At 45.4% G+C, this 18020-nt stretch overlaps 1 protein-coding gene across 2 annotated transcripts in view; it reads right to left on the bottom strand.

The window, feature by feature from the left end:
* The window catches only part of dctd (dCMP deaminase), an 80394-nt gene that overhangs the window by 51447 nt on the left and 10927 nt on the right, over positions 1 to 18020 (bottom strand). For both annotated transcript variants that reach the window (XM_069900767.1, XM_069900843.1), the window contains exon 3: positions 7832 to 7967. In XM_069900767.1, coding sequence (XP_069756868.1) covers positions 7832 to 7967 — 136 coding nt within the window. The remainder of the gene's footprint in view (positions 1 to 7831; positions 7968 to 18020) is intronic.

The following is an 18020-nucleotide window of genomic DNA, read 5'->3' as shown; positions in this document are numbered from 1 at the left end:
AAGCAGAGGTAAAGTTTCCAATCCATAGCTTCAAGACAAGAGAAAAGCAGGAACTAGGAGCCTCTGGAGCAAAGTTACATTATTAAAAGCACTGATGTTAAGCAGATGTGGGAAATGTCAATAAATGACAACAGATGTTTAAGATTGGAAGAACATAAGAAATAGGAACAAAGGTGTAGGCCATCTGCCCCGTACAGCCTGCTCGATCATTCAATAAGATCATGGCTGATCTGCTCATGGACTTGTCTCCGCTTTACCCACCTGTTCCCCATAAATCTATTATTTAAAGTCTATCAGTAGCCCCCTTTCACACTGGCATCCCACTAAATTGGTCATTCAGTGCCCTGGAACAGGAATGGGGGTTTGGCTTTTCACACTTGACCACTAACTGGGCCACTGAACGCTTTCATACTTACAAAGAGCCATCCCCAGAGTTAAGACTGTTCTACCTTCTACTGGTGACGTCATGACGCATCAAATGATGGGGGGGAACCTAACCTAAATCCTGTATTTTGATCTTATGTTTGAAAAAAATTAATCGTGCATAATTGTAACATAATTAAGCTTTATGTACAGCACAGTATGTGAGGCCTTCAGCCCCGGTTGTCATTGTGCTGACCTACATAAACAAGGGACCATGGGAAAGTGCTAGCAACAAATAGCAATAGAGGACAATTTTTAAACAGCATGGGAAAGTTGGTCGTGCTATAGCACTCAATTTATATATACTGTTGGAAAAAGCAATGGCAGACCTACCCTCCCAGAATTCCATGCATCAGAGAAAGGGCTCTATGCCCGGCTGCATGCATGCATGGAGCATTCATAGAAGAGCTCTCTGCCGTTCGGCATTCTGGGAAGTCAGGTTCGCCATTGTTTTTTTCCCCCACGGCCTTTATAAACTGTGCACTTTCACGCTACAAATTTTCCCACGCTGTTTAAAAATTGTCCGCTATTGCCATTTATTGCTATTTCCTCTCTCTCCCGCCCGCTACGACCTTCCCAATAGCAAAGTTTACACCTTCATCTTACTCTTTTCTTCCTTTACGTTCCCACACTCATGGAAAAACTTGGGTCATTTCATCCCACAATGCATTTCAGATTTGCCTGATTGCCACACCAGCATCTGCAGATGCCAGGGATTGTACTAGGGGTTGAGGCTGTCAATCCTTGGCATGAGAAGATGTCATCTGACGCTGGCATTGAGCTGATTTTGTTTTCACCCTAGGCACTTTAAAGGCCGATTAGTGGTTAATTCCTGGGATCATTTGCAAGTGTGAAAGGGGCTTAACAGTCTTAAATACATTTAAAGAAGTGGTTGCTAATGCTCAATTGGGCAGACAATTTTCTGGGAGAAGCAGTTCCTCCTCACCTAATACTCACTTAAATCTTGAAACCATATCCTTTTTTGGGGAATAGAAAACAAACCACCACGTTGGGAAATGGCATGTTCAGCAGAAATCACAGTTGATTCACAAGAACTTACTTCTAATAGTGAATTTAATGAATGTTTGGCTTTCTATATTTTCTTTCCTTTTCAATGTGCTTCTATTTCCTGCTTTGAAAAGAACTAAACAGTACCTACTAGAATCCCTGAAAAGGCTGAGGACCCTGTGATATCTGTTTCTGAGGGTGACGTCAGAACATCGTTCAAGAGCATGAACCCTCACAAGGCGCCAGGCCCTGCAATATTCCTGGTAGGGTACTGAAAATCTCTGCCAACCAACTAGCCAGAGTGTTCACGGATATTTTCAACCTCTCATTGCTGCAGTCAGAGGTTCCCACCTGCTTCAGAAGGGCATCAATCATCCCGGTACCCAAGAAGAATAGTGTGAGCTGCCTCAACGGCTCAGCCAGTAGCACTAACATCTGCTATGATGAAATTGTTTGAGAGGCTGGTCATGGCCAGAATTAACACTTACCTAAGCAAAGATCCATGGGCCCACTGCAATTTGCCTTTCATCACAATCACTCCACAGCAGATACAATATCACTGGTTCTCCACTCAGCTCTGGATTATTATATGAACAGCAATTCATACATACAGCTGCTCTTCATCGACTACAGATCAGCCTTCATTGCCATCACTCCCTCAGTGCTAGTCAAGAAGCTACAAACTCTAGGCCTCTGTACCCCTCCCCCCCCCCCCCCACCCCACCAACCTGAATCCTTGACTTTCTCATTGGAAGACTACAGTCAGTACGAATTGGAAACAACAAGTCCTCCTCACTGATTATCAACAGAGACGCACCCCAAGGATGCGTGCTTAGCCCACTGCTCTACTCATTATACACCCATGACTGTGTGGCCAGACACATTTCAAATGCTATCTACAAATTTGCTGATGACACCACAGTTGTCAGCAGAATCAAAAATAGCAACGAGGAAGCGTACAGGAGGGAGATAGATCAGCTCATTGAATGGTGGAATGACAAGAACCTTGCGCTCAACGTTAGCAAAACCAAGGAGGTGATTGTGGACTTCATAAGGAAGTCAGGGGAACACAACCCAGTCCTCACCAAGGGCTCAGCAATGGAAAGGGTCAAGAACTTCAAATTCCTTGGTGTCAACATCTCTGACGATCTGTCCTGGAGCCTCTATGTCGATGCAATCACAAAGAAGGCCCTTCTACAGTTGTACTGTGGAGAGCATTCTGGCTGGTTGCATCACTACCTGGTGTGGAGGCACCTACTCTCAGGACAAGAAACTTAACTCAGCCTGCAAAATCACAGGTACCAGACTTCACTGCATCAAGCACATCTAAATGAGGCAGTGTCTTTATTTAAAAAAAAGCAGCCTCTATCTTCCAAGACCCCCACCACCCAGGCCACGTCCTCTTCACTATGCTACCATCAGGAAAGAGGTACAGGAGCTTAAAGATGGGCACTCAGCAGCACAAGGACAGCTTCTTCCCCCTGCCATCAGATTCCTGAATAATTCATGAACCAAAGACACTGACTTACTTTTTGTGCACCTTTTTTTTTAAACTTATAGTAATGTTGTCAGATTGTTATAATTTGAATGCTTGTGCTATGATGTTGGGAAAAAAACCCAAATTTCATGACTTGTTCATGACAATAAATTCTGGTTCTGAAATATGAGGAGTGTACGAGGCCACTTGCTTTCACTCAATGTACCAATTTTATCTTTCAGACACAGACATCTGTTATTAATAAAAGAAAATCCTCTTGAATCACTTTTGAGAAAAAAGAAATAGAGTCTTCAGAGAGAAAAGACTGTCACTTGGGATAACATCGGAGTTCAATTGCAGAAATAACATCCTTGTGTAATTCTCAGGAAAGGATGAAGCTATTTTTTAAAAAGATAAACTTTGTATTGCAACAGGAAGATAACCTAAATACTATTTAATCCTGTCACGCATTATTCCCCATGTTAAGCCCCATTTTTTTCTGGCATTAAAATCTTTGGAAAGACCAACAGCGGAATGAGTTACTACCCCTGCTAACTTGGCTGTTGCTTAAGGTTACTCTAGAGTAGGTTTAATGCTGAGGCTAGTGGATTGTGGGTACATTCAATGAAGACAGGCAAGATATATTCAACACGTTGAACTCCACATTTAGCAATTCAATATAAACACACAACACGGTGTAGTGGCAGCTACACTGCTACTGAAAGAATACAGAACCAGACGGGTTGAGCTCAGTGAGCAGAACTGATTTACTGCAGGCTGCTGGGCTGGACTTGTACTCCCAGCCTGGACCTGGCTGAGAACCGCACTGGGATAACTGATGTCACCCGGGCATCACGTGGTCCCCCAAGCGCAGGCTTCTGAGCCCTGTGCTGAGAAGGGGAAACCCCACCCTGACGGCACCATTTTGGCTGGCTGCCCTGCCATGTGGATTACAAGCAGGGACAGTTCGTCTGCCTAGTGGTGTGCCGCCACACAGCCCCACCCCCTCCCCTAGAACCGGCGCCAATGTCCTTTTTAGCTACAATTACTGGTTCGGTGGGGGTCCAGGTGCGCTGGCTTCAGCCTGTCCACAGTAAACAGTTCATGCCTGCCACCGACGTCCAGCGTGAACGAAAACCCAAAATGCTGAATAACTTTGTACAGCCCCTCTTAAGATCTCTGCAGAGGTGCCATGAGCAGGCCCCGCAGTATAAAAAACGTACTCTGTGGAAAGCAGCTCACTGGGGACGTGAGATGGCCTTGTGCTGTGTCTGGGCGGCGGTGGGGGTGCAAAGGAGTCTAAGCGGGCCTAGAGGTGGGGAAGCAGCTCATGCGACGACCGCTGATCAACTCACCAGGAAGTGCCAGCAGTGCGCCATAGACCAGCTCAGCTGATGACGCCTGCAGATCCTCCTTGGGCATGGAGCAGATGCCCAGGAGCACCCAAGGCAGTTCGTCCACCCAGTCAGGACAAGTGATGCGGGCCATAAGTGCCAACTTAAGGTGGTGGTGAGACGCTCGACCAGCCCATTGGCCTGCGGGTGATAGGCCGTGGTGCGGTGTAGCTTGATCCCCAACCTGTTGGCGAACTGTGTCCAGAGCGCAGAGGTGAACTGGGCGCCCCAATCGCTGGTGAGGTGATTCGGAACACCGAACTGGGTGACAGCGCTCAGGAACAGTAGTCTGTGGAGGTGTCCAGCATTGGGATCACCTCGGGCCAATGAGTTGTGCAGTCCATCACCGTGAACAGGTAATGGTTCCCCCTGGAAACGGGTAAGGGCCCGACTATGTCCACGTGAATATGGCTGAACTGTTCCCGGACGTGCTTGAACTCTTGCATGGGTGCCCTGGTGTGCCTGTGTATCTTGGACATTTGGCAATGGGTACACGTTCTGGCCCAGCCCACGATCTGCTTCCACAGTCTGTGCCAGACAAACCGCTCTGCCACCATCTGGACCGTGGACCTGATGGATGGGTGCAAAAGGTCGTGGATGTGATGGAAGACTTTACTGTGCCACTGCTGGGGAACCACTGGCCGCGGGGTGCCCATGGAGACATCGCACAGGACGGTGCTTCCGCCACTCAGAGTCAGGAGGTCTCAGAACCGCAAGCCCGGGATGGCAGTCCTGAAGGCTCGCGTCTCCTCGTCAGACTTCTGCTCCCAGGCGAGCTGGTTAGTCAAGGCCAGGCGTCAACGTGCAGATGGCCGGTAGCGAGAGCGCATCGGCGACCATATTGTCCTTCCCCACCTTGTGCCGAATGTCGGTGGTAAACTCCGACACTAAAGAGAGGTGACACTGCTGGCAGCCAACCAGGGGTCCTTCACCATTGCGAGTGCCTGGGTGAGGGGTTTGTGGTCAGTGAAGATGGTAAAAATCCTCCCCTCCAAGGAATAGAGGAAATGCCGCACCGCCAGGTACATGCCCAGTAACTCATGGTCAAAAGCACTATTCTTGCGCTTTGGTGGGCGGAGAAGCCGGCTGAAGAATGCCAGCAGCTTCCAACGTCCGTTCACCTGCTGCTCCAGGTTGGCGCCAACGGATGTGGCAGAGGCATCGACAGAGAGCACCATATACAGGTCAGTGGGCGAGCATGGTAGCGAACGTGAGGGCGTCCTTGGTGGCCTCGGATGCACTGCAGGCCTCTGGGGTCCAGGTGAGCGATTTGTGCTTGGCTGCAATGAGGGCAAATAGTGGCTGCATGATGCGCGCAGCTCCCGGGATGAATCAGTTGTAGAAGTTGATCATACCCGCGAACTCCTGCAGCCCCTTGAGATTGTCCGGACGTGGGAACTCCTTGATAGCGGCAACATTTGTAGCAGCAGGCGTGGCTCCCTCAGCTGTGATGTTATGGCCCAGGAACTGCATGGACTCTTTCCCAAACTGGCACTTGGCTGGGTTGATGGTGAGGCCAAAGTCAGCCAGCCGGGAGAAGTGGGTGCACAGGTGGGCCTTGTGTTGTGCCCGATCCCTGCTGGCAACGAGGATGTCATCTAAGTAAATGAAGATGAAATCCAGGTTCCTGCCCGCTGGAAGGTCTGAGCGGTGTTCTTGAGCCCGAACGGCAGGCGAAGGAATTCGAACAAGCCAAAGGAGGTGATGATGGCAGTCTTGGGTATGTCCTCAGGGTGCACCAGGATTTGCTGATACCCGCGCACCAGGTCAACCTTGGAGAAAACCCTCACACCATGTAAGTTGGCCATAAAGTCCTGGATGTGAGGTATGGGGTAACAGTCAGGGACCTTCGCCTCGTTGAGCCAGCCGCTGGAGGCTTTCGGAACCAGGTGGAGTGGTGAGGCCCATGGGCTGTTGGACCTCCGAATGATCCCCAGCTCCAACAGATGCGAAAACTCCTCCTTCGCCACCTGGTGCTTGTCAGGCGTGAGCCAACTTGCCTTAGCATGAACCGATGGGCCCTGGATGGGGATGTGGTGGAACAACCCTTGGCTTGAGGGGGGTCGGAAACTTGTCCAGGATTCACTGGAACTCATCTCTGGGTTTGCTGATCACGGCAATCTGCAGCTGCTCTGTGCGGGAGGCGTCAAGGCGAACAGCCTGGAAAGTACGGGTGCCTACTCTGAATGTCCACTAGAAGCCCTTAGGTGAGGAGGAAGTCGGCATCCAGGATAGCAGTCGGAAGGGATGAGACGGTGAACCTCCACGAGAACTTTCATCGGCCAATCTGGAAGTGGACTGTCTTATTCCCATATGTCCGATTCTCTGTTGCGTTGGCCGCACAGAGGGGAGGTCCTCAAGGTCGATTCCTGGACTCTATGGCCAGGATGACGCTGATCTGGGCCCCAGTGTTGACGATGAAGCGCTAGGGGCGGGCTTGGCGTGGTCATGCCAGTGTTTCATGACTTGCTGGACCGCCAAGCCCGCCGGGAATCGCTCGAGCCATAGCTCTTGGGCCTTCTGAGCGACCTTCCTCGGGTCGGGTAAAGCTCTCTTGGGTCAGTATGGCCGGATGTCCTCAGGCAGATGGTTGAGGAAAATGCGCTCGAAGAGTGGGCAGTTACTGTGATCACCCATGAATGCGAGCTTCTCCTCCATCAGCTCCATTGGGGACCTGTCACCCAGGGCATCGAGGTGCAGCATCCGAGCGGCATGCTGGCACCTGGATAGTCCGAGAGATCTGGTGAGCACTCGCTTGATGGCCTCGTATTTGTCTTCGGCGGGTGGGTGCTGAACGAGGTGCAGCACGCGTTTGGCGGTGGCCTGGTCGAGGGCGGTGACAACATGGTAGAACTTGGTCGTGTCAGATGAAATCAGGCGGAGGTGAAACTGCACCTCTGCATGGCCGAACCAGGTCTCCGGCTCCTGAACCCAGAATTCAGGCAGTTTCACGGCTATAGCGCTGATCCCAGGTTCGCTCATGATGGGTTCAAATAAGTTTGAACCAGTCGGGGGTCACCAATTGTAGCGGCAGCTACACTGCTACTGAAAGATGGGTTGAGCTCACTGAGCAGAACTGATTTATTGTAGGCTGCTGGGCTGGACTTATATTCCCAGCCCGGACCTGGCTGAGAACTGCACTGGGAGGGGCTGATGTCACCCGGGCGTCACATGGTCCCCCAGCACGGGCTTCTGAGCCCTGTGCCGAGAAGGGGAAACGCCCGACGGTGCCATTTTGCCCGGCTGCCCCGCCATGTGGATTACAAGCGGGGCCAGTTCGCCTGCCTAGTGGTGTGCCTCCACAACGGTTACAATAAAAACTACAATTTGGTATTAACTACCATCACTACAGCTTTAATACCAGGTATTGTGCATTTGTGTCTGGCCCCGGCGGTCTGGATCTCAAATCTTGAAACACAATGACTTAATACCTGCTTTATACTCATTTTTTAAATTGTCTTGAAAGAGAAAATTGTATATGAATTAAGCTTAAAATTTCCAAAGATTGCTTGAACTTTACAATACTTACCATACATATATTTTGTGTCCAGTTTATTTTTAGCAGTTCTTGCCCAAGGTAAAACATCATCGCTACATCTATTTGGCATTCCATTGTACCCTATGCCAACGATCTTGTTTTCACAATTCACAATGCAAGCACCAACCTGTATTCAAATGAAAAAGACATCACTATCATTCATATTAGAAACATTTTGTCAGGAAGTGTGGCCTCACAGTTCACAAGCTCTATGGGAAGGCCAAGGAATAGGAGTTGGCCCAGACTGGTTTTCTGTCATTAAAACAGCAATGTGGGACACACAAACACCATTTTAAAAATTATCCAAACAGCAGGAAATCCAGTTCTGAAGTTCACACAACATTTTCACTTTCCCCCATCTAAAGTTGCACTATCTCAGCACATAGCACACCCAAGTGAGTTACCCAATGCAAACTACTCTCTTCTTGCTAAAGGGATAACATTGATATTAAGTTAATGAATGGAGCAATAATAGGGGAAAAAATTAATGGCATGTCCCCAGGCATTAGAGATATCTGAATAGGTTAGTGAAGAACAATGTTGGCAGCCATCATTTTTGCTGAGTGATGATCTAAGGTTACATCCAATTGCTCCTGGCAAAAAAAAACTGCCAGGGAAGTTTCTGCAAATAGAAAAAAATATCAGCAAGGGGATTCATACTGCCCTTTGAGCCTACTTAATTATTCAAAAGAAATCATGGTGATTTTTTCATCGACATATCCCAATTTCCCCCAATTCCTCTAAAATCCAGAAATCTAAATGAATGCAGTGTCTCGAGCATTTGGCACAAGTCTTGAAAACCATCAAATGGACAAGCCTGCTCCACCTGCACGTGGGCTCAAATGAAAATGCATCATCTCTCATCTCAGACTTTTGATTTTGGAGAATATCTAATTAGAAAGGGGAAAACGGATCACAAGAGCTATCACAACATCTATTTGCAGGGAACAGAAAAAAAAGTGTGGGATGGTTAGCGTAGTGGTTGGTGCAATGCTGTTACAGCGGCAGCAACTGGGACCGGGGTTCAAGTCCCACGCTGTCTTAAAGGAGTTTGGACATTCTCCCCATGTATGCGTGGGTTTCCTCGCACCGTTCAAAAATAAGAAATCGGTGGTGTAGGTAAATTAGACAGCACAGACTCATGGGCTGAAAGGACATGGTACTGTGCTGTATGTCTAATTTTTAAAAATATTAAAATTTAAAGTATGTAAAGAGCAAAGACACTGGTTAAAGCAAATATCAGGTTCAAGGGAATTCATAAAAGGGAATAACCAACTAAATGAATAAATTATTTGGTTCTGTCTTTATGAGAGAACATGGAACACTACAGCACAGTACAGGTCCTTCAGTCCTCAATGCTGTGCTGACCTATTGTGACAGAGTATATCGATATGTTTTTGGGAGATAAGTTGGGAAAGGTTTGTTAGAGTAGGTTACATACAAACACTTTAAAACAAATCTTATATAAAATACTGGAGTTCTTCCCCATGCTAGACATGTCGGGGCCAACAGTCGTTGCAAGAGCTTTGGAGAGTGCCCAAGAGACTTTATTAATAGATTGTTTACAAAAAAGCAACAGATGAAAGATCTTGTCAAAGCCGCCTTCTGTCTGGAAGAGAACTTGCTAAGAGAGTCACGTGGTTTTGCAAGCAGATGGAGTCAAACAGGCTTTCAGAGAGAGAAAGAGAGAGAGAGAGATCAGTTCTACAGAGTTACAGTCAAGCAGCAGCAGCTGGAACTGGAACTGGAACAGGACAAGCTGGCAAACCCCATTTGAAGACAGGTTTGTAAGTGCTTTGTTCAGCCAGGTGAAAGCCCTTGTGGTTCATGCAAGAGGAGAGGACTGGCTGTCTAATGTTTCACTTGGAATAACTCTTTGGTGACCTGAAAGAAAGAGGTTATCATCTGGAGAACCCTGAAGGGGGCAAGTTTCTTCAGCAAGACACTGGAGTAGCTGATTAAAAAGGAATCAGTTGTGGATGTTCTGGAACAACAAATCTCTCTCTGAAAACCAACAGGAACCTTCCTGAGCGGTAACCATTTACCTTTCAAGCATCAAAGCCTTGTGAACTCTATAAATGTTAAATTCTGTGTACAGTATAAGAATGGCCAGTGAACTTGGAGGAATGAGAAGTGAGATTGGACTGTGAACCAAAGAACCTTTCTGAACTTACACACACATTACATACATGTGCGCTTAGAATTAGAAGGGGGCTAATTTCGGTTAGTTAAGTCAATAAGTTAAAGTGTGACTCTGTTTTCATGTTTAAAGATAATTAAAAGCAACTTTTGTTTAAGTAACCATTTGTCTTGGTGAATATCTATTGCTGCTGGGTTTTGGGGTCCTCTGGGCTCGTAACCCTCGTTACGAGCTCCACCCTCAAAATAAAACTAACCCCTTTCTACCTCATAAACCTATTTTTCTTTCATCCATGTGGCCTAAGAGTCTCTTCAGTGCCCCCATTGTTTTGGCCTTCACCACTGCTCCTGTCAAGACATTCCAGGCATCCACAACCTTCTGTAAAATAAAATATCCCCGATTTCTCCATTAAAATTTCCTCCTTTCACTTTGTACACATGTCCTCTGGTGTTTGCTATTTCCACTGTGGGAAACTTCAGATCATTTGGGAGGCGGAGGCAATGATAGAGTTTTAGGGAGGCAGTCACCCCTAAGAGTCAGGAAGCAAGCAGCTGGGTGACCGTCAGGGGAGGCAAGGGGAAGAAGCAGAAAGAGCAGAGTACCTCTGTGGCCATTCCCATCAATAATAGGTATATTGTTTTGGATACTGTTGGTGAGGATGACCAAGTTGCAGTGGTCACGTCTCTGGCACCGAGACTGGACCCTCACCTCAGAAGGGAAGGGGAGAGGACTGCAGTAGTGATAAGGGATTTGATAGTTAGGGGGATAGATAGGTGGTTCTGTGGGAGAAATTAAGCATCTTGGATGGTCTGGTGCCTCCCTGGTGCCAGGGTCTGCGATATCTTGGTCTGAGTTCTCCTGATTCTAAGGAGGGAGGGTGAGCAGCCAGATGTCATGATCCATGCAGGGACCAATGATGTGGGTGGGAAGGGTGAGGAAGTCCTGCTAAGACTGTTTAGGGAATTAGGTGCAAAGTTGAAGCACAGGATCTCCAGGGTAGCAATCTCAGGAGGGCTGCCTGTGCTGTGTGCTCATGAGGCTAGAAACAGGAAGATAATGCAGCTAAACACGAGGCTAAAAAGATGGTGCAGGAGGGATGGCTTCGGGCTTCTGGATAATTGGGCTTCCTTCCAGGGAAAGTGGGACCTCTTCTGATGGGATGCTTTGCAACTGAACTGGGGGGGGTAGCATCCTGTGGGTAGGTTCGCTGGCGCTGCTCCGAGGGGTTTAAATTAGATTTGCAGGGGGGTGATAGAGCACATAGTGAGGTGGTGGACAGTAAAGGGGCATTGTGAGGACTGCATGTAAAGACAGAAAGCAGAAGTTTGTTCATGATAGAAATAACCTCAGATGTATCTATTTCATACGAAGAGTATTGCCGGTAAGGCAGATGCACTTAGGGCGTGGATTTTCACATAGGATTATGACATTATTGCTATTAGTGAGACAGTTGCAGGAGGGGTAGGACAGGCAGCTCAATGTTCCGAGGTTTCATACGTGATAGAGGAGGAGAGATGAAAGGGGAGGAGTGGCATTGGTAGTCAGGGCAAATATCACAGAACAGAACTGTGTACTCACCTACAGTGGCCATATGGGTGGAACTAAGGAACAGGGAAGGTGTGAGTGAACACACTAATAGGCTTGTATTATAGACAGCCCAATACCCAAGAGAATTGGAGGTGCAAATCTGTTGGGAGATGGAAACAAAGTTATGGTAGGAAGAGATTTTAACTTTTCACATATTGAATGGGACTCCCATACTGTAAAAGGACTGGATGGCTTGGAGTTTGTCAAATGTGTACAGAAAAGTTTTCTAAATCAATATGGAGAGGTATGAACAAGAGAGGATGCAATACTTGATCTCCTATTAGGGAACCAGGTAGGTCAGGTGGCAGAAGTCTGTGCAGGTGAGCATTTGGGGTCCAGTGACCATAATGTCATTAGTTTCAAGTTAATTATGGATAAGGATAGGTCTGGTCCTCAAGTTGAGGTTCTAAATTTGAGAAAGGTCAATTTTGTGGAAATGAAAAAGCATCTTGGAAGAGTCAATTCGAATAAGCTGTTTTCTGGCAAGGATATGTTCAGCAAGTGAAAGGCATTCAAAGGTGAGATTTTGAGTGTACAGTGTTTGCATGTTCCTTCCAGGATTAAAGGCAAAATTAATAGGCATAGGGAACCTTGATTTTTAAGGGATATTAGTGATATGATTAAGAAGGGTAGGCAACAAGGAGAAAATGTGGTACTTGAAGAGTATGGAAAATGTAAGAGAATACAAAAGGAGGAAATCAGGAAGGCAAAAAGAAGGCATGAGGGTGCATTGGCAGATAATATGAAGGTAAATCTGAAGGGTTTCTACAAGTATATTATTAAGAGTTAGAGGATAACAAGGGACAAAATTGGTCCCCTCGAGCAGGGGTGTCAAACTCACGGAGGGCCAAAATTAAAAACTTGGACTAAGTCGATGGCCGAACTAAATATTTATTGAAATTTTTCAACAACATCTGCATGTTTTCTCTTCTTTCAACATATGTAATGTTAAACTTTAGGATATAACTTTAGGAGGATAATGTTACAGGTCAGGAGTAGGTAGCTCAAGTTCACCCTTTGCTTGACCTGAGGGAAACCTATTTGGTCCCTGTGGAGATGTAGTCAGCATTCACAGGCTGTGTCCATTTTGGCCTGCATCAGGACTCAGCATTTCCTGCTCACTCCTCAGGCTCTAGGCCTCTATTCACCCTCGACCCACCATCCCTCTACCTGACCAGTCCTTTACCCAACCTCTACTCACCCCTCACTCCACTCGCTCTGCCTCTACCCACCCCATCCTATACACGCCCCTCTACTGCCTCTCCCCTCAACCTGTTCTTCCCTCTACCCATCTCTCACCCTCTAATCACCCCTCCCCTACTCGCCCTGCCCCTCCCCTTTTACCTCTTCCCTATCCACCCCTCCTTCTACTCATCCCTCCCTCTAACTGCCCCTCACACCACCATAACTTCCCCTGCTCACCTACACCCTCTGCCCACCCCTGCTTACCCACCCACTCAGGCCCAGCGCTCTGCTGATCAGCCTTTGCGGAACAGCGGGGGCCGTGCGCAGCCTGCCATGTCCGTCACGCCGACAGGAAATCACAGGTGCTCGCCAATCCGCCGCACCGCTCGACAGGTGGGAGAAGTGACTGGTTGTGCGGGGAGCCTTCCAACTGGCTTGCCGGCTGATGACATCGACAAACTTCTCGTGTTACAATTTTGTTTTCCCCGTTCTCAAAGTTTGCACGGTCAACCTGCAACACTCTTGCTCCCTCCGCGTCCCGTGGATCTGATGCCTGGGTGTTGTTAGGATTCCCAGCAGAAGGTTTGTGGAACTTTACCATTATGGATTCCTTTTTGAGAATATTCTGGCCATCTTTTAAGGGGGGTGGTTTTAGGGGGGAGGGGATAGTTAGGGGGTGGGGAAGGATGTGCAATGAAGAGGGAGGATGGTGGGGGTGACATTTCCAAAAAACAGCATCGGCTCTCGCTGCAGGGCGGGCCACCTCTAATACATTTTTGAAATGATCTTGCGGGCCAAATATAATTATAATTGGCCCGCGGGCCAGAGTTTGACATGTGTGCCCTAGAGGATCAGAGTGGTCAACTATGTGTGTAGCCTCACAAAATGGGGGAGATCTTAAAACAGATTTTTTACATCAGTATTTACTCAGGAAACTGGCATCGTGCCTACGGATGGAAGGGAAACTAATAGAAGTAAAATGAAACATATGGAGATTAAGGAGAAGGAAGTGATTGCTGCCTTACAGTGAATAAAGGTAGACAAATCCCCTGAGCTGGGTATGGTATTTCCTCAGACCTTGTGGGAAACAAGTGTTGAAATTGCAGGGGCCCTGAATGATATATTCAAAAGGTCCTTAGCCACAGAAGAGGTGCCAGAGGAAGGAGAGTAGCTCATGTTGTCCTGTTGTTTAAGAAAGGCACCAAAAGTAAACCAGGTAACTATAGGTCAGTGAGTCTGATGTCAGTAGAAGGTAAATAATTGGAAGGAGTTGGGAGGAGTCACGTGATGGAGTAGTGGCCGGACGGTAAACTCCAGCCCTCTCCAGAAAAGTCAGGAAAAACAAAGGAAAACACAAAGGCACAGAAATAAAAGTTACAGAAAAGTGAGTATAAAGGTGGAAAGAAGATGGCGACAAAAAAAGAAAAATCGAAAGCAACAGTAAGAAGAGAGGAAGAGAAGACAACGGAGGAAAAAGATGAAGGCCTTACCTGTCCGAAGAGGCCCGCTGTGGAGAGAGGAGCTCACTACCTCGGGTTGGTAGAAAAAGAACTACAACAATGGCTCACAGAGCCGAGTGAAAGTGCGCAACCGCGCATGAAAAAAAACACACCGACGGGAGGGGGGACCAGCTGGGGAGTCGATCTCCACAGCCGGCAACGACAGCTGCAGAACACCTGCAGCAAGAAGAGACCACAGAAGACAATAGAAACAAGAAAGAAGAGAAGAAAAGGGCACCAAAGAAACAACAGATGGCTAACCCAGAGGAAGAAGAGGAAGAGGAAGAGTACAGTGAAATAGAAGAAGAAAAGAAAGGCAAGATAAAGGATATACTTTCTCTTATTAAAGGATACATGGAGTCGTTTAAAGAATGGCAAACACAGGAATTTAAGGATTTAAGAAAAAGAATAAACAACACAGAAGAGAAAATGAATAAAATAGAGATGACCTTAACAGAAATGGGAAAGAAAATGGACAAGATGGAAGAGCGGGCAGTAGCAGCAGAAATGGAGGTAGAAGACTTAAAAAAGAAATTGGAGGAATCTAATAAAAAAACTAAAGAACTACTAGCTCAAAAAATAGATACAATGGAAAATTATAACAGAAGAAATAACATAAAGATAGTGGGCCTTAAGGAAGATGAAGAAGGCAAGAATACGAGGGAGTTTATAAAAGAGTGGATCCCTAAGACCCTAGGATGTCCAGAACTACAGCAAGAAATGGAAATAGAAAGGGCACATAGAGTATTGGCCTCTAAACCACAACCACAACAAAAACCAAGATCTATTGTAGTAAAATTCCTAAGATATACTACAAGAGAAAAGGTACTGGAGAAGACAATGGAAAAAGTAAGAGAGAGCAACAAACCACTGGAGTATAAAGGGCAAAAAATCTTCATTTATCCAGATATAAGTTTTGAACTCCTAAAGAAGAGAAAAGAGTTCAATACAGCAAAGGCGATTTTATGGAAGAAAGGGTATAAATTTATACTAAAGCATCCAGCGGTATTGAAAATATTTATTCCAGGACAACAAAACAGACTATTCTCGGATCCAGAAGAAGCACGAAAATTTGCAGAACAATTACAAAAATAGACTGAGGGAGGAAGACGGGTAATGAGAGTTAAAATGATCACGATTGATATGTATGCGGGTAAAGAGGTACAAGAGTGAATAGAGACAATGTGCATACGTGAATGTATCTGTACTTAGAGGAAAATATAGATAGTATAGACAAGAATTAATAAGGGAAGGTAATGGAATAGAGAGAATAAGAAGGGAATTAAAAGAGTGACCTTTGTGACATATGAAAAGTGAAATCTTTTCTGGGGGGGGCTGGGTGGGGGGAAATAGCGGTCACTGCAAAATCAGTTGACGCTTGCGAGTGGATTCGCAAATCCAAATGGAGAGGGGAGATGTGGTTGTCCGACAAGGGATAAAGGACAACTCAGGAGGGGAAGGGGAGACTGGGGATAAATAAGATAGAAATAGGAGAATAAGGAAAATGTTGGATGTTGTAGGAATGTTGTCTTATAAAGAGTGGAAAATAAGAAAACAGAAATGGAAAAGGAGGAAAGGTAATGATGGAAAAACGGAAAGAGAAGATAAACAAAATATAAAAGGGCTACGCTGAACTATATGACTTTAAATATTAATGGAATACATAACCAAATTAAAAGGAAGAAACTACTAAATTTAAATGAATAAATGTATTCCATTAGAAAAAATAACATATAGGTTAAGAAATAATATTGAAATATTCGAACAAGTATAGGAGCCTTACATTAAATACAATAGCGAAAACCTACCGGGGACAAACATTACCTAAGTTGATGGAAGGAGAAGGAAAGAAAAGAATGGACTCAGTAGAATTTCTGGTGTATTTTTGTTGAATGACAACATTGTCTGACTGGCTTAATGCAACCTAGATTGTATACCTAAAATGGATGAGGGGGGGGGTGCGGGGGTGGCTTGGGAGGAGGGGGGGGGGGGGGGGGGGGAGAAAAAGTCACTGTATATGTGTGAAAAAGAAATAGTGTATATCATGGCTAATGTGATTTATGGTGTGAAAAATAAAAAATTTTAAAAAAAAATAATTGGAAGGAGTTGTGAGAGATAGGTATTTGGACAGCCATGGGCTGATTAAGGACAGTTAGCATGTTTTTGTGCAAGGTAGCTCATGTTTAACAAATCTTGTAGCTTTTTGAGGAAGTAGATGAAGGAAAGGCTGTAGATGTGATCTACATGGACTTTAGTAAGACTTTCGACAAGGTCCAACTTGGAAAGTTAGTTCAGAAGGTTAAGGCACTAGGTTATACAGAGAAGTTGTAAACTGGATTCGAAATTGGCTGTGTGGGAGAAAATAGTGGTAGTGGATGGTTGCTTCTCAGACTAGAGGCCTGTGACAAGTGGTGTGCCTCAGGAATGTGTTGGGATCATTGTTTGCTGTCTTTATCAGCAGTTCTGAATCTTTTTTGCCCTAGGCCCCATTTTAATTTTTCAAAAAAATGTACGCCCCACCATTAGCAGGAAATTGTTATCTATTAGAAGAAATTTTAATTAAATTTACTGCGTGTATTTCAATGCAATTAAGGGTGGGAATACACTAGAACACATTTCATATTAAACTACCACTTCAATATGTCAACAATCTCAAACACACATTCAACAATTGTCGTCACTTCAGTGGGAACCTTGTCCTTGACGCTGGCTGCAGATTTTTTTGAATTGAGGGACTAATTTTGTTAGTTTCAATCTTAAATCTCCACATTTTGTAATTTAGTCGGCTTCTCTTAGCTTGTAACAAATTACCAGCAGCACTGAAGCCACATTCTATTAAATAAGACAATGGAAAATGCTAAAGTAGTCGGGTTTTGGTATTTCTTTTTGATCTGGTTAGACGGTCACATCATGGTTCCTTTCACATTGAACAGTTTTCACAGATTCATCATCTTGTAACTCAGATAACTCCTCTTGGTATTCCATTGGAACTTCAGAAAAGTCCACTAGCAATGGCTGAGTTAACCAAGAGGGAAAATCCATTGCCTTTAAATCACAAAATCTATCACTGAAGTCGATAACCAACATTTTCAAATGGTCAACAAGACGTTTGTAGCAACATTTTATTCAACCAATAGAATTGACTGAAATTTCTTGCAGAAATATTCCTTTGGCATAATTCCAGAAGAGTCATGAATCAAAATATCAACAAATATCATATATGCTATTTCGAGTTGCTTGATCAATGTACTTAGTTTCTCAAAAATATCCGTCAAGTAACTCACATAAGCTTTGCCATCTGTTGTTAGCAAGAGCTTCATTTTAGGTAAGTCCTTCAAAAACTTGCTGAGGAGTTCAAAGAGTTCCATAAACTACTTCAAAACTTTCCCTTTGACAACCACCTTACTTCAGTGTGAAACACTAATTTCACATGTTCTGCATTCTTATTGACACAAAACTGCTTAGACGTTCACATTAGGCATTAGCTTTGATGGCATTGATACACTTGATCACAGAATGCAGTTGGTGGATAACATAATGCACAACCAACATGCTTGGATTCTCATCCTTAATTAACTTTAAAAATCCTGTTTTAAATTATATGCAGCACACGATACAATATTTTCTTTTGGTATTTCATTTTCATCCAAATAATTTTTGAGCTTGCTGTAGATATCAACTGCAGTGTCTTGGTGTGAGCTTGCAGGCGCCTCAGATTGAAGAGACTGCCATCCGTGCGGTACCGGATGTAAACAGCGTCTTCATTGTT

This window comes from Narcine bancroftii, chromosome 1 (assembly GCF_036971445.1).
Source record: "Narcine bancroftii isolate sNarBan1 chromosome 1, sNarBan1.hap1, whole genome shotgun sequence".
Lineage (NCBI taxonomy): Eukaryota > Metazoa > Chordata > Chondrichthyes > Torpediniformes > Narcinidae > Narcine > Narcine bancroftii.
Note: the sequence above shows the minus strand (reverse complement) of the source record. Positions and strands in the feature narration are given on the sequence as shown.